This window comes from Girardinichthys multiradiatus, chromosome 10 (genome assembly GCF_021462225.1).
Source record: "Girardinichthys multiradiatus isolate DD_20200921_A chromosome 10, DD_fGirMul_XY1, whole genome shotgun sequence".
NCBI classification, from domain to species: Eukaryota; Metazoa; Chordata; class Actinopteri; order Cyprinodontiformes; family Goodeidae; genus Girardinichthys; species Girardinichthys multiradiatus.
Genome location: NC_061803.1, coordinates 8,889,705 through 8,910,628, shown reverse-complemented (window position 1 = coordinate 8,910,628; position 20,924 = coordinate 8,889,705). Strand labels below are relative to the sequence as shown.

Genomic DNA, 20,924 nt, shown 5'->3' with positions numbered 1-20,924 from the left:
AAGATATATGAATAGAAATGTTGACCATACTTTTTAGATTTTTACGTGTAAGAAAATGTGAAAATCGTGTATACTTTTATTTTCACTTTACAAATGTGTAAAATGTTTTTTTGTGAGGTATTGTAGCCTGTTACCTTTGTGCCTCCTTAGCATAAAAAGAGGTGTTTTTTAATCTCTCTGTTTTAACATTTGGCATTGTTTCTGTTTGCTGTTGTGATGAACTGGTGACAAACTAAATTTAAAACCAACATATCAAGCAGTGATTTACATGTGAACCCCTTAAATTTATTTATTTTTGTTTGTTGACAGAGATATTTTTCCAAATAATAGAACAAAATGTGAAATTTAAGAAAATATAAGCAGTGTTGGTGTGATCTAAAACTTATAAGGTAAATTTTTCCTAGTGAACTCTATCGCTTTTTCTGAAAATGTTATCCTGGTTTTTGGCTAACCAAAAGTTACTTCACTGAAAAGTACTGTTTGAGCCACTTTGCTGCCAGAGCTTCAAATTTTAAACATTTAGAGATGGGAACAATATCTATGAAAAGTGGAAGAAAAATGTGTGGTTTCTACCCCAATTGAAAGGCTGTTTCTTTCGGTTGTCAAACAGAATGACTAAACATGCTCATTCACATGCTCCCATGGTAGCATGTTATTAATTTATCGATGTATTCACACATACACACACACACACACACACACACACACATACGATGATTGGCAATGGGATAAATTTTATTTGAATATGACTGACATGAATTATGTAACCACAGAGACTGTCGGCTTTGTTACCTCCCTCCAGCTCTTCGCTCTTCCTTCGAGATAACATACAGCTGATAATTTACAGTAGAATGCTTGTGAAAGTATAAAGAGAAATATAGCGACAATGCCCCCACAGAGAACAAAAAACAGAGTTCTTCCAAGGAGAGGGAAAAGGTTTGCGCTGTGGTCGGCTGGCTAACATTTTTCTCGACACTGGAAAGTGAAATTCAGCTCGGATGGTAGAAGTGTGATTACCTAGCCGACTGGGTCTGGCCAAAGGAAAACAAAGAAAAAAACAAAGTAAAAGAGAAAGTAAGCACAGCGACCCCCAATATCTGATGTTGATAGCTGTGGCAATAAATATCTATATATATATATATATATATATATATATATATATATATATACGTGTGTGTGTGTGTGTGTGTGTGTATGTATATATTGTTGCTGTTCTTCCTGGCGGCTAACATAAAAGATGAAAAAAAATAAAATTGTGTGATTGGTCTGAAAAAGTCTGTCAAATGTCAAGCAGATATCAAACAGCAGACATGTTTTCTTTTAAAGAAGATCCCGGCAGAGGGACAACCTAACCTTTCAGCAGGTGAGCGTAAGCCAGTCAGCCCATCATGAATGACACTCCTTGCTCTTTTCACAGCTTTGCACTCTCTGATTCACATCTACCACTGTTGACAGGAACTGCTGAAATAAAACACATCATTCTGGCAGATTAAAGTGTATCTTGTGGGTAGTTTGGAAGAGATAGAAACTGTGCAAGACTCCCTTCATTTTAGATCAAAATTTTTGAGGTCTTTCTTCTTTCTTCTTCCATCCCATTTTAAGATTTCAACATTGGTTGGAGAGATTTCCACAACTGAGTGGTATTTTGGTGTTCCAGCTCCTGTCGCTGATGCTGTTCTGCTCCCTTTCACTCCTGTACGAATAAGCTGAGGCGGAATGTCGACATCCCTGATTTCTTTCCTGAAGCGGCGAGACTTGTCGATGCCCTTGTTTTCATGTGCTACACTGAATCAATAATTACCGCTCAGTCGCTCTGTTCAAACAAACTTCTGCACAACTTCCACATAAACTTGTAGTTCTATTCCTGATATTTATTTGATATTATTCAGAGAGAGTATTTCTGTTTCTCTTTGTGCTCATTGCAGAAGGAGGCCATGGATCAGGTTAGACCAAGCTGGGACTCAGTGTGCTGCAAAGACACTTTAGCAGACTGGGTGCACTTTGAATTAAGCTGGAGGAAAATAATCCAAAACATTTGTAATTAACCAAAAAAAACTAACATATCTTTGCAGTGTAGCTAAATTTGTGCAGATGTGAGCATGTTGTGCAAAGCACCAATGTGTGTATCTTCTCCAGAAAGACGTCTGCTGGTGACAGAAACAGAAGGTAGAAGAGTTACGGAGGTGTACGTTATCACATTCCTCCCAGTCTAAGCTGCTAAGACAAGTTTAGCCTCCCCACAAGAGTTTTTCAGAATCTTTTATTAATCTTATATCTCGTATACATATTGATGCAAACGAAATTGCTAGCTGGCTTTTTGGCATGTTTCCTTATTTTGGACTCTACGGGGCCACTGCAAAATATAAATCTTACTTCCAGTGAGCAAAAGACACGGCTTAACTTTACCATCACTGGGTGTTTTTAGTATTCCAAAACATGTAGCAAAATCACAGCAGCAATGGTTCAAAAACAAAAACTCAACCTTCTTCTTTGTCTACCTCAATTATGAAACATAAATGCTGTAGAAAACCTGTGGGCTGAGCTGAAGAGAGGAAAGGTCTGAGGACTCCGGATGATCTAGCAGGGATTTCAAAAACCAGTCCTTGAGGGTCGATGTCCTGCAACTTTTACTTTTGTGTCACTAGCCCAACACAGATGAATCAAATATCTGAATTTCCTCCTCAGTATACAATCAGGTTCAACAGAAATCTGTAAAAAAAAAAACGTACTGATTTCATTTAGGTGTCCTCACAGACTGGAGCTGTGGATTCCTGATATAGAGAAACTATGCAATGAGGAATGGTCCAAGATGTCTCTCTCTGTATAGTCCAACTGAGTAAAATCTTATTTAATCATGCTTTTTCATTGTACTCAGAATCCAGTTTTTTTGAGTTTCCAGTTGGAAAAACAAGAAAACCTCCTTAAGTCCAAATTCCAGCATGAAAAACTGGAGGTCACAGAGGAAGTTCAGTGACCAATATAGCTGCATGTATTTGTAGTGAAACTTTCCAGAACAAACTATTTCTAAACTCTTCTGGGGGGTTATATTTGGTTTAAGCAGAAGCACATATAGTAATTTAAAATATCAATCTAAAACGATATTCCTTTTGTGTTTGAACACATAAAATAGAGTGAAATGCTATTAACAGCAGGGGTAGCAACAGTTGTGCTACTGGTGCTCAAATGACCTCAGTGTGTGATAATGTTACTTGGACATGATGAATTAGGTTTTAGCACATCTTAATCAACAAACCTTTCTGTCTGTATATATAATAAAGGTTTTTATCATTTTCTATAATCTACTATGCACAGCTGACTGTTTATATCTATTTAAGTTCAAACTATTTAAGTGCTCCTATGGTGTACTGTTGAGATATTGTGTGAGTAATGTTGATCATCAACAGTAAAGAACAAAGCTGGGGAAAATATCAACTTCCTGCTCGCTTTTCTCCATGTTAAGATTAATCTAATTTGGTCTTTATTGAGAGATGGATAACAGCAGTTTTGTTTTATTTATGTATGTTTTTTTTTTCTTTTTTTCCCTCTCTGCTCCTATCCTTTGTTTCTTCTCCTCAGCTGCCTCTGACAAAAGACAGCCAGCCTGCCAAGCCCGGTGTTGCTCTGGGACGGAGCTGTCAATCACTCCTGACGGCACCCTGACAACATGTACGTTAAAATTTCAAACGGGACTCAAAGGCAGCGCGTGACAGCGGAGCCTTTGAAAGTGGCTGTAGCGCTCGGCGACAGCCAGAGGAGTGCGGATGGAAAACAAACTAGAAAACAACAGTGCGGAGGGAGAATGTGGAAAAAAAGTCACATACTCAGAGAAGAGAAAAATAATAAAAGTTAAAAGCAAAACTGAGGAATCTGGGTCTTGATATGATGGAAACTGGCATTGGTTTCTCCCTTAGTGGATCATTGTTTTTTAATTTGGTTGAAATCCCTCCTGACTGAAACTCTTGGTCTTCCGGGGACTCTGCAGAGGGCCCTTCCAGGGATGGCAGCTCCTCTGAGGGCCTCGCTCATATCTACTTAGCCCCCCCCCCCTTATGCATCGCACTACCACATCCTTCAACAGAAAATAACTGTGCGCCAATCTTAACAAAGCTGATTGAATCTTGAGCATCTCTTTATCACTTCATGATGGATTCCCAGTAGAAATGGAAACCAGACGAATGTGCAGAGGCACAAATCTAACATGTTCTGCTTAAATACCAAGAACGAAGATGGACAACTCAATTTAGATTCCTACACTGGAAGCCTGCAAGCAAACACACCATATGGAGCACAATGTGCACAAATTAGCTTATAGATCAGAGCACCGGCACCTGTTCAACAGGGATAAACGAACAGCCCTGCACAAAAGCCCAGCCTGTGCCAGACCCAATGGTAGAACTACCATCTCTGCAGTTCTTCAGTCAGCATCTATATACACGGTTCAGAAACACGCTTTCTGGATTTGAAACTGCTACAAAGCCACCAGATTATTGTCTCCCCGAGACTTTGTTTGACTATGCTGCCTGTGTGTGTGGTTGTTGATGTTTGTTTGAAACAAGCTCTCCTAAAAAACAACTCTGACACCACAGCATGTGCCCGCAGCTACACTGTGCATTGTGGATGAGCAGCACGAGCACTGCTGGGACACAGGTCGTGTCAGCCTGTTAGTGATTTTTTTTTTTTTTTAAACTCTTCCCTGTAGTAAAGCTTTGTCAAACCGCTGATAGGCGTCAGAACAAACAGGAGATGTGGCACTGGCACACAAAGAGGCTGAGCCGGCTGAAAACGTGCCATTGTACGGCTCGTGTCTACATACATAAGAGTCCGAGCTCACGTCCAAACATATGAACTGCTGGGAGCTTTAACTGTTGTGGAAAAAACTTGAAACAGCCACCCCGCAGACAGAAAATGCTTTGGCTTCTAGTGCCCTCTAGTGCATGGAGCTGACTGGCAAATGACTGGGGTTTTAGTTTCAACTGGTCATAAACTGAAATGCACCAGTATGAGAAACTGCAGTCTACTTCTGTATTCATCTTGTTTTTATGTATTTTAAGAATCTATCCCTATGTATATCTGCCTCATCTTTTGCATCCATATGTAGCTACCTCTGCGTTACTTCATGCCAATAGACCAATTGATGCCTTTAACGCTTCCAAGACACGTTGATGCTTCAAAACTGTGGAATACTTTCCCAATTCACAATAGGCTGGCATCTTCACATGCTAAATTTAAATGTTTGTTAAAAATACACCTGTATTTTCTTTACCCTGTGTAACAAGTTTTGTTCTTTTACATATTTTTCTGTGTATCTGTTAGTCTGTGGTCTGTACTTTATATTCTCAGGTTTTGTCTACTGACAGTTATAGTTATTCACAATTCACAATTTCTTCTAACACTCAGAGGTGGTTTCTGATATTGGTGACATGGCTTACCACCCAGGGGATCACCCCACTGGAGGGCATCACAAGCACTCGATAGTTTAAAATAAAAAAAAACTTACTGGTTTGACTGGTCAAACCTGAGCAGGATAATTCTACATTGAAGAAATCTGTATTTTTGTGAAAACACACACAACAAATAGTATTTTCACTGCTTTTTGGCATTAGGACTATATTTATTTAAAACACATGTGAAAATAATTATATTTACAAAGCTGAAAGATGTACCAATTCTTTAAAAATCTACTGTGTTTGTGAGAACCTCAAAAAGAAAAAAATATATATATATATTGTTAAAATCATATCTTATCCCCGATACTTTATATAACAATTTTATCACATAAATGCATGTACATGCTAATTTCATTAACATATTTCAAGATGTACCAAATTGTATATCATATCATAATACATGTTTTTTGTCTCCAGATTTTGCCATTTGATTTTTTTTATAATAGATTTAAAGTGAAAAAACCAAGACAAGATTTTAGAACTGATTTTTTCTATTCTCTTTAGTTTACTTTTATGCACTTTTAGTTATATCCTTGTCTATATTGTTTTCAACTTATAAATGAAACCTGCCTCTATGACATGAAAATAATATTAGAATTTACAGCTTTTTTTTGTTTTTTTATCAGTCCAATTTAATGATGCAACAAAATTATGCAAATGCGTTCCTTTTGGTCTAATTATCCTTTTTAGAGGGTTTAGGACTATTGCATAATCAAAAAAGACATTTAAATATTGTTTTATGAGTAAGAATTAAAGTATTTCTTAATTAGTTGGAGATATTTTTAATCATAACCTTTTTTCACACAAGCAGACCTTTTATAACATAAGTGTAAAAAGCAACTTTTGTCAGTCTTATTGTAAAAAGATATAACATGCATAACCTTTGGATATTATGCTGAACAACTCTAGGCCTGTAATACAAAAAGAAAACGTTTATGCAAAATCAATCTTAAACGTTATTTGCACGCTCATGAAGATATTTACTTTCAGACTTAATTTCTCTTCAAATATATACCTTTTTTCTATCTTGTCCTACTTGTAGACCAATGTAGACAGTAGTCTGCAGCCATTGCTGATGCAGTTTAACATATTTAGGTTGAGTGAAGTTTGTGCCTTTGAGCAGCAGCTGGGTCCTCCAATGTGAGGACCCTAATGTAGTCCTAATTCACTTTAATGAAGAAGACTTTTTGTAAACTCCCTTCATACACCTTTTGTGCATGCATGATGGAAGGAGCAGGGGAGGGATTTGAGAGGCACCTCAAAGCTCTGATTATCCTTAGTGTCCCTGCCCAATAATGTTACCTGCTGGGACAGCAGCACTGCTCCTCTAAATAAATTGCAAGTGGCCTTGGGCAATGAGAGGAACCTTCCTTTGATCTGCCTGACTGCCAACGAGGAAAATGTGCAGGCAGTCAATCAAGCTCTTAAGGCTTTGCAACAATGGAGCAAAACCCGGTTTATTATTTATTTTTGAAATTGATGTGTTTCATTATCACAAGGTGGCATGGCAGGGGCCGTGGAGGGAAGTGGAGCGACATGATCAATAATTGATATGCGGTGTGAAAGAGCGTATTTGCAGCCTCTCCTCTGGTGCACTTGTCACTAGTTGTTGTCAGAACACATTTGCTTTGATGACAAATTTGAAGAAGTGAACAACAGCATCAGATCTTATTATGAATTTAGGGAGCGGGTGAAAGACAGGGGCCTCTTCACGCAGCGGCTCTGTTTGTTCAGGAGGGCGCTCTGGAGGAATGACTACCAGGCGCTGGGGGTGAGTTACAGTCTTGTAAGCGCGGAGATAAGAGGAGGGGGTTGAACTTTTTTGTCATGTGTCAGTAAACAGCGTGACTTGTTTGAAAGGCACCTGGATTACAGGGTGAAAAAGTTGCTCTTTAAACCTGTAGAGCTTCAGGGTGTGGGAGACACGCAACGTCAAAACAGAGTGTGGAGATGAGGAGTGAGAGGGGCTGAAAGCCCTCATTCCCCCCACCCTCCTGGGTGTTTGTCTGCTGAGAGAAGAAGAAGTTATCCTTTTTTAACAGAGTTTGGGTGCTGCTGCATGGTGGAGAATTTGAAATAGCTTCAGAACAGTACAAAAAGCTTGGATGGTTCAAAACTGTGCAAAAAATCCTAATAATGAGAAAATCAACAAAATCAGTACATGAGTATTTTGTTCTCCTTCTGTCATATAATTACAGTTGAACCCTGATATCTCTACACACTGTAAAAAATGATACACAACCTCTTTTCTCACTGTCTTACATTAAATTCCTGTTTTGGGTCTGTTAGGATTAACAAAAATATTTCTATTTGCTAAATGCTAGAATAATAAAAGACAATTTTGAAGATTTTTTTTTTCCTTTCTTTAAAGTCAAAGGTTTACATACTTTTGCTTACTATTTGGTATAATTGCCTTTTTAACTGTATGACTTGGGTCAAGCATTCTGAGTCTCCTTCCGCAAGCTTCCCGCAGTACCTTGCTGAAATTCTGGTCCATTCCTTCTGACAGAACTGCTTTCACTAAGTTGGGCATGTGGGCCACCTTGCTCACACACACCTCTTCAACTCTGCCCACACATTTTCTATGGGATTGAGATTAGGGCTGTTAAAGCCACAGGACATGTCTGCACAATTATGATCTTCGTCCCTGAGTGTATTTAATATGGTTTTTAACGTTGCTTTTGGAGTAATGGCTTCTTCCTCAGAATGGCTTTTCAGCTCATATCGGTACAGGATTTATTTCATTTTGGATAATAAAACTCTCCTTTTGCTTTTGTTTTGGGGTTGATGCAGACATTTCTGTGCAAAACCTGTTCACCTCTGGAACACAGAACCCGTCTCCTTTCTAAACAGCACAATCAGCAGATATACTGTACCCATGCTTTTTATACTAGCATATAATAGTTTGAACAGAGGATTTGTCTGATTTACTGTGAATCAAGACACTGTATAGAAATTTCTAGGTTTCAGCTACATATACATGCAGTGTCTGGCAAATGTATTAATACCCCTTGGCACATGCCAGCTACAAAGTTCAATGTATTTTATATGGCTTTCATAAGACAGACCAAAAAAAAGTAGTCCACAGTTCTGAAGTAAAAGGAAAAGGATACATGCTTTGGACAATTAAAAAAGTGAACATTGTAGCATGTCTATATAATATCTTCTTACAGGGCCCATTCCTCATCGACTGGACAAACAAATAAGCAACATGAAACTCCTGTATAACTTTTTTTATACTGATAGCATGAAAGGTTGACACCATGAGTGGTGAGCCACATTCCCCTTTAAAAAACCCCACCACTTAACAAAATATTCCATCACGAGAAAGAAAAGGTGAAACGTTTTGATGTTCAAGGACATTTTTGTAGTTAAATCTTTAAGGTTAGCCTATTAAATAGAGAAAAAATTTACATGGGAAATAGTGACAAGTTGTTAGCTAAAATATGTTTTAACCACATGAGTGCTGATTTTGCAAAACTTTTAAATTAAATCCCGATGAGAAACAGTTTAACAGAAAACTCAAGAGAAAGTGAGAAGGAAACATCAACAATTCAACATAACTGACAGCTGCATTTGCTCAGTCCAATCCCTCCATCTCCACTCTGTTCTTCCAAAACCATTTCCTCTTTTAATTATCCCCCCACAAAAAAAAAAAAAAAAAGATGGAGCACATCAGACGCATCACGGTAAATCCCGGGCCTGGCACGGCCTCACAGTGGCTCCCGCGTCTGGCAGTCCCGATAGAGCCTGCGCGCTGGCAGCGACAAGAAAAGGAGAGGTTCGCCTGGAGATTTTCTGACGGGAAGAATTGAGAGGATGATCTCTCGGCAAAAAGAGAGGTCCTCATTCTCCTCCCTGTGTGGGAGGCTGTTTTTTTGGCAAGCACTTTCCCATCATACCACAATTTTTAGCCAGCTCTCAGGAGCAAAACTCACACACAGACCCTCTTGTTTACACCTCAGTACCATAATGTTTTTTGTAATGACTGTTCTGTAGAAGGGCCCACTGCAGGCACTGCTAGAGCAGCTGCTCTCCTATCTCCCTGCACAACATTTTAGAGGTGAGACCTATTGTATATAGCTGGGACAGAGAAAGCATGATTTAGATTAAGGGAATGGGATGTCTTTTATATTGAAAGATGTCTCTTCTGACCTGAAATGTGTTTTACTGAGTGAATTTCACATTCTAATTACATATCACCCAGCCCAATGGATTTTTCTTTGGCAGATTGGATGTTACTGCTCTGGTTGCTTTTTGTTAAAGTTTCTCCTCTCACTGTGGGGTGCACATCAATCACCAGCAGTCATTCCGCAAGCTAATGGTGGCATCATCTCCCACACGATTACACCCAATTCATAGTGAGATCCTTGGACACAGTGGAGCTACAAATAGCCCATTGCTCTGTACCCCCTACTCCTTTCTCTCTCTTCCATCATCCTGAGTTTAAGAGTGGAATGCTCCCACAGCGGGTGGCTTTCTTCTCCTCCTGAGGGGAACTGAAAAAGCAGGCAAGGGCTTCTGTGAAGTCAGTTTCCCTTCAGGGTGGGGAGGAGACGTCTTGTAGCGCAGCTAAAGATGATCGTTTGAGATCCTGAGAAACAAGGGTCCTCTTCTCTGGAAGCTGCAGGAGCATAGTGGGGGTCAGGGTAAGCTGATACTCCTCCAAGATGCAAATTATAACAACGAGTGGTAAATGTGGCAATCGCTCCCTCTTGAGCAAGACGTTCTGTTGCAACCAAGTTTTATCCTTATCTTTGTGAAAATGTTAAAGGTCGGACTTGGTGGAGTTCAGCTCAAAGAGGAACAAGTACTCTCCACTGAAAGTACCAGAGCATGGGCTGGGTCGTCTTCTTCTATGGAATGGAACGATGGGTGTCTATTCACATTACATGCCATTATCACTACCTACAGTAAGGACGGTGGATTTTGTTCCTGGCATTTTTGCCCATGAGGGTTCAGATCCTTAAAAGGGAGTCAACCACCAATCAGTTGAGAATAACTGCTTTAAAGATCCAAAGCTTTAGAAACTGCTTCGTAACCCTTTCCGGCTTACTGCTCATTTGTTCTTAAAGTTTTAGATCAGGCATGTTTTGTTGCTTAGTGAGATCTTTTAGCCTACTTCATGCTGTCAGACAGGTTCTATTTAAGCTATTTAGTGTTTCTGCAGGTTTGGCAAGTTTGGCTAGTAAATATGAACCAAAGTTAATGTAGCCTATAACAGTTAATTCATTACCTAGCGAGGTTGGTAAATATTGTCCATTCTTACATAGGACCAGGTCAGTTTGGATTGCCTTAATAGATTAAATCATCAATTAAAAACAAATTTTTGCATTTAATCTTATCATCTTTGTGTGATACTGAAATTTGTTTGATGATCTGAAATATCTAGGTGTGACAAAAAAAAAAAAAAACCAGCAGGCAAAATCTCTGAGGGTTACATAATTTTCAAGGAACTATAACTGAAAATACGAACAATGCGACAAATACTAGAACTACACCACTAGAAGTACAGGCCAGTAAAAACTAAGAAATTTACTTAAAATGGAAATATCTGTGCGCTTCATAATATTAGGTACTTAAACAAACCGCTGTATTGCAATTCTTGCTCTCTTATCTAGTCAATTCTACAGCAACGCCATCAGGAATAACATTGGTACTGTGAGAATTAAAGGGCTCTTGTAGGACCCCTGCTGGTCTGGAAGCCATAAACAGCAGATTACCTCAATTTGTCAGAGTTTCAACTTTTTCATCATGCTGTTTCCCTCCTGTGAGTTGATTTTCTCATTTGATAAAAATGATGAAGAACATCCTTAATTTATAAACATATGAAAAATGTAAACATTTGTTTTTAATAGATTCTGATAGAACATTTCATTCCAAAGTAAACCTTTGCTCCAGAAACTCGCAAAACAAAACAGAACATCCCATTTGATCATCTACAACAATTACATTGCACCGTGTGATGAAAGGATATCAATGAACTACTTATGTCACAGGAAAAGAGCGGCACATCATACATGAAACCCGCTGAAGCCATATGGGAGTTTGGGGTGGATCAGTGATCAAAAGCGCAAAAAGCTAATAGTTGTGTGTGTTTTTATACACAATCAATGCACCAAAAAGCTAATAAAGTGTAAAGTGTAGGGGGCCAGTGTGATGTGTGGGCTTGGGTGCAAAGGGTCTTTATCATGATGAAAGGCTAAAAGATGGGACTGACCTTTCTGGCACCAGCTGGGCTTTAGGAGCATAATGTATGGCAGCAACTCTTTAGGCATTTTTCCCCTTCAGCTCCAGGCTACACTTACAAACCAAATACTCAAGTCCAAACATCTATCATTTTGCACAAAGACTCAAATGCACTGATGCCCCGAACCCCTCCTTTTTATATCACACAAACACTCACACACCACAAAGTTCTGTATATCTGCAAACAGACCAGTCCCATCTGGCATCAGAGTGCAACTGCAGGCTATGGAAGCAAAAAGAGAGAGTGCATCACTGTAGATTACATCAACGCAAAACTTCACTTGACCCAAAGTATTGTCACCACTTTCCTTCAATACGAGCTGAGCAACACTTAAGCTTTTATCCAGAAGACTAATAAACTGCTTCTTTGTAGTTATTTAAAGCTGAAAACTGTTACAGTTTTCCATCTAAGGAAAAATGTAAGCAAAAATGTGTCATATAGCTTGCTGAGTGGGCCTCAAAAAAATGACCACAAACGCTTTGTTTCTGGGAGGGGGCCACATAACTAAAGGGCTTTGTGTGGCATTTCAAAGGGCAGGATCACATGGCGGAACAAGGGTCATGCAAACACAGAATAACACTTGTGTGCTGTTCATTTTTTTGTTTTCTTTTTGACGACATGGGTTGCCAATTCTATAGGTAAACTCCAGCAGACAAGAGATAAGTTACCCCTGAGCTCACACACAAAGGAAACAGTGGTCGGCATCTGAAAAGGTAAAGAGTAGTAGTCCCTGATGTGTCACAGGCCTCATGGTCAGCAGGAGAATATAAAAGGACCAGTAAGTGAACTCAGGGCTACAGTGCGAAAATATCCACAGTCCTTCAACCATGGGAAAGGTATGAGCTCCTTGTGTAGCAAAGAATCGGCTAGGGCAAGAAAGCGGATAAAGAAAAACATACTCCGTACTACAATAAGGAGAGGGAAAACAGCAAAACGAGAGAAAATAGCAAACTAACCTTTTTAGCTGCAAAGCCAACAATGACTATAGACAGGAGGTTTCTTTTGACTAGTTTTGGTGTCATAATGTGAGTTGACCAGTCCAAATGAGGATCAAAACCACAGTCAAGGGAACTGTGGCGTGATGTAAACTATTTTATAATGACAAGAAAAAACAATTATATTTAATTATGAGGGAAGTTTGAGCATTTTCATGATTTTTTTCTCACCAGAATTAATCAGAAATACTCAACAACTAAGAAATTAACTCATACGCAATAGTTAAGAAGACCAGTAAAAACTGGTTTGTTTTTGTGTATGAATTGCACTAGTATTGGGGATGAAATAGTGGCAATGTGTTTTTCCAGGTACTAAGTGAAGGTACAAATTTGTGAGGGGATGAACTGACGCAATGTCCAGGCTGGATATCTAAGTCATGACTCCTTTAAATGTTAGGGTTTATCAGTATGGTGTGTGGATTGTTCATATTTTTTTGTGAAACTTACTTTGAGCTTAAATGTTTGCCTCCTTTATCTCAGATTGTTTTTTACGAGGGTCGAAACTACCAGGGCCGCCACTGGGAGTGCAGCAGTGACTGCATGGACACCTACCGGTACTTCAACGGCTGCAACTCCATTCGTGTCAGCGGCGGTTACTGGGTGGCCTACCAGAAGCCTCACTACATGGGTTACCAGTACATCCTCGGCCCTGGCGACTACCCGGACTACAACTCATGGATGGGCTTCAACAACTGCATCCGCTCCTGCCAGATGTTCCCCCCTGTAAGTCAATCAGACAGACAGATCGGGATTCGTAGCACCCCGTTCCCCAACCAGCTCATTGTCACCTTGCACATCAAAAAGCTGCTTCAGAAGTTTATGTCAGTCATAGATCACATCATAAAAGTCTCTGCTTAGAGGTCCAAGAGGAGATCCAGTCATGTTTTAAAATAGAACAGAATAGAATAGAATTGACTCCTCCAGCCCAGTAGAGTGTTTCTTGCAGTGGAGCACTGTAAAAAGCTTAAGTTTGACATCCTTCAAAATTACTTCTTGTTAATTCTCATTTGTAGTTAAGAAAATAATACAATAAATCTCTACCAAATATCTTTCCAGGGTGCACAGCTATCAAAATAGTATTACAAACATACTCTGACGTCTTTCACTTTCAGTATAGGGGATCCTATAGAATGAGGCTCTACAACAGGCCCGACATGATGGGACACACGATGGAGTTCATGGATGACTGCCCCAATGTGTACGAGCGCTTCCATTACCGAGACATCTACTCCTGCAACGTCATGGAGGGCTACTGGATCTTCTACGAGCACCCCAACTACAGGGGGCGGCAGTACTTCCTGCGCCCCGGGGAGTACAGGTCCTGCGGTGACTGGGGCTGCTTCAACCCCATGGTGGGCTCTTTCAGGAGGATGAGGACTAGCATGTAAAACTCCACCTATGCAATCATCAAATGAACAATAAACATTTACCTTTAAAACAATGTCCTTTCTTTTGTGGGATTATTTGAAGAAGTCTACGCAATATAAAAATGTACAAAATCATGCGTTTCTGGCATTCATGCAAGTAAAGGCAGATGCTGCAACTCTTATTGAAGGCCTCAGGGAAAAAATGCAGTTGTTCAGTATTTTTCTATAGACAGACAGAGCTTTGACAGAGACAAAGCAGCTGCTGCAGCTCACCATTCCTATAGTGTTCTACCTTGTATAGAGTGCACTGTGCTGACACAACAAAGCTTTGTGTCAGGCTCACAAAGCCCTGATCCCATCAGGATCTATAAAGAGGACCGGACAGTGGCTTTGCACCCGATCTGGTCTGAACTTAACTGAACTAAGTCAAAATGGGCAAGGTAAGTTTGACATTTTAAGTTCATTTTAGTTACTTAAATGCAAATACTTGATTTGTAGTTTGTAGTTTCTGTGAAAATGGAATAGGAATAATTGCAATGCAAAGTATCAATGAATAGAAAAAGAATACAATATAAATTGTTAAAACAATGAACAAAATATCTATGACTACTTTAAGGGTGACACAACTTATAATTGTCTTAGTTTAGACTCAGAATTAGATTTTTATTCTCCCTCTAACTGCATCTTACTGAATTTTTTATTTAGCTTTCCTTCAGGCACATTGTTTTTTTATACACTACACTTATACACCAATCTTTTCTAAACTTAACCACTCATAGTTAAGAAAAACTTTCAAGAATAAACCAGATTTTTTTGGCTCCGAACTTGGCTCTGAATAGTATCATCTTAAAAATTATTCAGTGTAGAGAAATTTGGATAATTATGACTTACAGGAAATAAAAATAAAAAAAATTAAAAGGATTTTTAATATGGTTATGTCAGTCTACTTAAAAAATGTCCATTTACTTTACAGTATACACAGTGAGTTTTTGGTCAGCATCTTTTTGTACGAAATACTGCATCAGTGCGGCACGGCATGACGGTGTTTAGCCTGTGGCTCTGCTGAGGTGTTCAGGAGGCCCAGGCTGCTTTCATAGCCTTCAGCTCCTCTGCATTGTTGGTCTGGTGTCTCTCATCTTCCTCTTGGCAATGCCTCCGTTAAAGCAGGTACTGGTACTTTTGGCAGTGGCTGCAGTTGCAAAGTCCCACATGCAAAGGAAATCAGCCTCTTCATGAAGCTTGTCAGCATAGAGAAGCATCAAGGCCACTAAAACGTCCTGGTAGACAGCTGCACTGACCTTGCACTTGATGAAATGCAGTGGACCAAAAGCAGCAGATGACATGGCCCCTCAAATCAACCTTGATTCCAGACCTCTCACCCTTCAAATTACTGAAATAAATAAGTTATTTGGTGAGCTTCTAATTTATTGAAATGCTACCGTATTTTTAAGCTACAGTACTAACACTTATTGGGCTGGACAGAGCAGATCACTGAAAGGCTTTTTATTAACCTTGCTGAGTTTCACTCCAAGCTGGGATGCCAAGTTTATTTGCAATTTATGAACGGCCAGAGGCAGCTTGGAGAGAGGTTGCATTTTTGACTGAAATAGCTCTGTGGTGATACTGTCATGTCCAACCATCTTTCAAATGCAGATTATCTTCTATGAAGACAGGAACTTCCAGGGCCGTCACTATGAGTGTAGCAGTGACTGCCCCGAGATGCAAAGCTTCTTTAGCCGCTGCAACTCCATAAAGGTTGACAGCGGCTGTTGGGTGGCCTACGAGAAGCCCAACTATTCTGGATACCAGTATATGCTGCACAAGGGAGAATATCCCGACTACCAGCGTTGGGCCGGCTTCAACGACTGCATCCGCTCATGCCGCATGGTGCCTCCTGTGAGTTTTTAGATGATGTTCTGTCCTGCTTGCTGCAAGGTTTTCTCTAAACGTGCTGCACTAACACTGTTACACACTTTCCTCTGTAGTACAAAGGAAACTACAGGATGAAGATCTTTGAGCGTTCTGACTTTGCGGGACAAAATCTGGAGCTGGTGGAAGACTGCCCAGATCTCCACGAGCGCTTCCACACCCGTGACATCTCCTCTGTCAACGTCATGGAGGGCTTCTGGATGCTGCATGAACACACCAACTACAGGGGGCGCCAGTACTTCTTGCGTCCAGGAGAGTACAGAAGGCACAGCGAGTGGGGAAGCACCAGCGCTACTTTTGGCTCTCTGAGACGTGTCACTGAGAACAACTGATTTATAGCTACATTTTCTTTTTTACCCCTATTGAACCCCTCTCTTTAAACCTTCACCCTCTTGTTTCTCTGGTGCCAGCTCTGTTGGAGCTTGGTCTCAACTGTGTGGTCTTCAAACCTGCAATCAAACACTTTGTTGATGGAGGTTTGGTCTGTCTGATGTGGGTTTGTGGCTTTGTTTGGTCACTTTGCATTGAACCTCTTCTCCAACTCAGTGCTCAAACAAAGCTCATAGATAATATTGGTTGTCCCACCACAAAAAAGATTTTGCCTGCAGGTCCTGAACCTTCTGTCTTAATGAAATCACAATAAATGAAAACTTGATGAAAATCAGCAAAAGCGATTTTTGATTTGTTGTTCACTGGCACAGCTGTCACTATAAGATGATCTCTTCTTTTAAACTTTAGATACCAACATAGATACAGACATGAAGAGTATCCATTGAGGTCCTTGCAAGACCAAGAGTTTGCAGTTTTCTATAAGGTCATTACACAGACACAGAGGGAAATTATCAAGGAAACATAAGTGTGTTCTTTGAAGTCTGCTGTTAAAGACAAAAAGAACAGTATCTGAGGATGGGCATGTTGGAGTCTTTATGAGATCACATGGTACAGAGTGAGCGCTCCGGGTCCATGAAAGATGCCCATGTTAGATCAACATCACAAGACCAGTGCCAACTCAAAGAGCCGGAGTCAAAGTGGCCTGTTATTAGCCCCGAGCATCAAGCTCTCTCAGAACAAAAAACAAAACCCCCGTCCACATTCTCTGCTCATGCATTTTTCATCACACCCAGATACTGAGCCCTTTCAGAAATAATTATCAATTATTGAAATTGTTAATTAGACGCTACGTAATTGGAGAAGATACACATGAATAAATAACGTTGACCATTAAATATTGATACAAAAATTTGAAACCCAGCATGGAAAGCATTTGAGAGCCTTAAGATCAAGCTAAACAAGTAATATGAGTTTTGGCCTTCAGTTATGTTCAATTAAAGGAGTGCAGTGATTTGCCCGTCATCTTTTTTTACATCTGCGAACAACAATGCCCAGTGGACAACAAAACATCAACAGGGTTCAGCAGGGGAATGGCTGTGCGGCAGTCTGGGGGAACTGATAGTTAGAAGTGACAAAGAACGTCCTGAAACGAAACTGTGAGGTTGTTTAAGCAGATATGGGGCAGTGGTTTCTGATATTGATTAAATTAATTGGGAAAAGCATTCCAGAATTGGAAATATTTTTAAAATTACCTGTATTTGAAGTTTAACATTAAAAACTTCACAAAACATTAAAGACAAATGTCCTTTACAAACAATAATAGCAAAACTACTTTAAGACTCCTAAAAGTTATGCTTATTTGGAGTAAAATTACACAATAGAATTAAGATGATATAAAAAGGGTGCATGTTTGACACGTATCATGTAGAAACACTGGTAGCATATGTGTGCGTACCAATAACTAATCATTTCTCAAGAAACCTTTCTGATTTGTTTTCAAAATTCTGTCTTTGGTAGACGTCTATCAGCATCCAAAATATTGGTACAGTTTGCCCTCTCTACCTGCTGAAAGCTCTATCAGATAGTGCAGACATCTCTTGTCTTTAGCCCTCTTCAGGTGAACCCACACACTTTGTCTCAGATTTATGTGTGGACTCTGACTAAGCCACTTCACAACCTTAATTTTCCTAAGGTAAAGAAAGTAATTATATTTCCATTTGGGTCACTGTAAGGTTGAAAGGTGAAAACCTTTGATTTCTAGCAAATTCTGGATGAAGCCTGGCAGGTATTTGTCCCAGTTTCATCTGAAGAAAAATAAAGCCCTATTTCATTGAAGCTGTGGTCGAATGTTTCGAGATGCTTCCAGCTGCATGGTGAACCTCCGCCCTGCTTTCAAGTCATTTAAAGCCTCCAACAGGTTTTCTTCCATTCAGGTTTAGCACTATTCATCTTCCCATCGATTCTGACAAGTTTACCTATCCCTGTTAAAAAAAAAAGCCTCCCCACAGCATGATGCTGCCACCACCCTGTTTCACTGTGGTTATGGTATTCTTCTGGTGATGTGCAGTGTTGTTGCAGTGCCAAAAAACATTTTAATAATTGCTCAAAAGTAAACTTTTGCTTTCATCAGATTAAAACTTTGCCCCATGATGCTTCTTTTTCACAACCCCACTGATAATTAAATTAAGAATAGTAGAGATTCTTGCAGAAGTAGTACACAAGCAGGGCATTCCAGAACTTTACTGTGTTAGGTATATACTGTATGTAATGAGGTCGCTTTTTGGTATCCTTTTCCTGTCTGATACCTTCGTAAATCAGATCCTTTGATGTTTTGTAACCTTCCTGCAAACTGTTGCTTTAGCTAAAGGTTGCAAATGCTGAACTTTAATACCAGTTAATCAGACTGACTATTATTCATGGCAGATGTAAACTTAAGAACAATGAATGCTGAAATCAGAAATCGAAACGTTGCTTCAACAAAGTATTCATTTAAGGTTGTACACATCTCTGCGACCATGCTGCAACATTTAACAACAGTTTTAACTTTTAAATTTTCCCTTTTAACAGATTTGTTTTGTTAAGTTGTCAGTTTCAATTGCACAGGACATTTTACAGTAAAGGCAGGAAAAGTTTTGCGTTTATTTATCATGTTCTGTGTGATGTTTTTACATCACAGTTTTTTTGGCGCACACTTCTTACATCCGGCGTATAAGAAGTTGATACTTTTTTTTCATTTTCAGCAGATTTTACTTAATACAATCATGGCAAGACTTTAAAAAGAAATCTTGTAGAATCTGAGGACCGCGGCTGATAAAGAAAAGTAATTTATTTTTTTTATTCCATTTCAAAATAAATTACAGGGTTTTATGCTGAAAACTAAACTGCATCAGCTGTAACTGCAGCTAACTTTATTACATTAGATAAGATGACATAAAACTGTATAAAACACAATACACCAAAGAACAAATCCTCATTGTTCCTGTATTGTTCCTATTCTACCACCAATCATTTAGATGATATTTTCAATCGCTTCGCACATAAAAAGGACCAAAAAAGTGAGATCCGAGTTTTCTCTCCATCTTTATCTCTGAACCCTTTGGACTTATGACAGGAAGCTGATTGAAGGGTAAGTAGTGCGTTTTGGAGAATGAATTCTTTAGATGATAGAAAAGAGGGAAAGATGGGGGGGAAGCAGAAGAAACCCAGAACATAAGTCTATGATTCCATTATTAGTCTCAGTTCTCTTCGTCTCTCTTTTCATTTCTGATGGCTGGATAATTAAACCTCTATAGTATTGTCTTCCATCTTCCTTGCCCCACTTCCAGCAACGCAAATTTCCCTATGGGCAACTTTAAAAAGGCCCCCTTTTAGACATCTGTTTTTCTGATCAGCATGACTTCTCTTCCCCCTCCTTTGCGTTAATTTGTGTTCTTTGTAAAAGTAGAAAGACTAGAGCCAGGACAGCGATGAGCATACATGTAAAAAATCCTCAACATTTCAACAGCAAGAACAAAAGGAAATCAAAGAAATTGGGAAAAAGAAACCCCAAATATTCTTCCTTAACTTTTTTTATTCTACATTACTCTCATTAAAGAACCAAAAACCAAACCTTGAACATGCATTGCGAAGACATCAGAAAGGAGCTCAGAAGCTGCAGCACTACAGAGCTTCATTTACCAGCAGTCTCATTCAGCCCTGCAGCTTTAAAGAGAGGGCTTGTCAGTTAGCATTCCCAACTCTGACAGAGGCTTTGGGCATGACAAGTAACAAGCAGGAAAGCAACAAAACACTCAAAAATGGGCACAGCTGGCAGCAATAATAAATAAATAAACAAAGGATGTGAAAAAAGCATAATTACCGTAAAAGGCCAATTTGTCTGTCCAGTTTGGGATCTTGTCACATTATTTCATTTAAAATTGTAAGTTAAAACAAAGATGTGTAAAAACAATCACTTTGCACTGGTTAAGTCAGACTGAACTTTTCATAGCTAAAATAACCCTGGACCTAGTTTTTCTAAAAATACTTCTGAAATGTGGAAACATGGATTTTTAAAGCAGCAACAAAGCAAGTGAAAGAATATTGTATGAAGACGTACATTTAAAACCATATAATTTATTTTCCTGTATAAAATCACCTTTTTCTTCAAAGTTTGACAGTAAACTGGACTAAATGTTTCCTGTTTTATAAATTATCCAAATTATTTCAGATTACTGTCTTGATTAATGTCTTTAATGCATTTCTTGGGTTTAATGATTTTAGTAATTTTTCAGAAGCTTCTCCCAGTAGTTTGTTGAAATGTTGGTAGATTCCTGTAAGAAGTGGTCCGCCTGAGTCAGGTTTAAGGCCGCCTTGCTCACACTCACCTTTTCAGCTCTGTCCACAAATTTTTTATAGTACTAAGATCAGGGTTTGCAATGGTCAGGCCAATACATTCATTGTCTTTAAGCCACTTACTAACTAATTAACTAATTTAGTGGTATTAGGGACATTACTCATTTGAAAGACAGATTTGTGAACAAGCTTTAACTTCCAGTTGATGTCTTGCCACACAATGTGCATTCATCATAATGCCATTTTCTTTTGAAGTGAACCAGTCCCTCTTATA

At 39.2% G+C, this 20,924-nt stretch overlaps 2 protein-coding genes across 2 annotated transcripts; both read left to right on the top strand.

Moving 5' to 3' along the window:
* The first annotated feature begins 12,404 nt into the window (after window positions 1-12,404).
* Window positions 12,405-14,133, top strand: crygmxl2 (crystallin, gamma MX, like 2). The gene is made up of 3 exons (XM_047376224.1): window positions 12,405-12,533; window positions 13,173-13,415; window positions 13,805-14,133. Exons 1-3 carry the CDS (start codon window positions 12,525-12,527, stop codon window positions 14,078-14,080), a joined length of 528 nt encoding a protein of 175 aa, XP_047232180.1. The 5' UTR covers window positions 12,405-12,524; the 3' UTR covers window positions 14,081-14,133.
* A 246-nt stretch (window positions 14,134-14,379) lies between these two features.
* On the top strand, window positions 14,380-16,652 carry crygmx (crystallin, gamma MX). The gene is made up of 3 exons (XM_047376225.1): window positions 14,380-14,499; window positions 15,713-15,955; window positions 16,045-16,652. The coding sequence occupies exons 1-3, from the start codon at window positions 14,491-14,493 to the stop codon at window positions 16,318-16,320; spliced, it is 528 nt and encodes a 175-aa protein (XP_047232181.1). The 5' UTR covers window positions 14,380-14,490; the 3' UTR covers window positions 16,321-16,652.
* The last annotated feature ends 4,272 nt before the right edge of the window (window positions 16,653-20,924 follow it).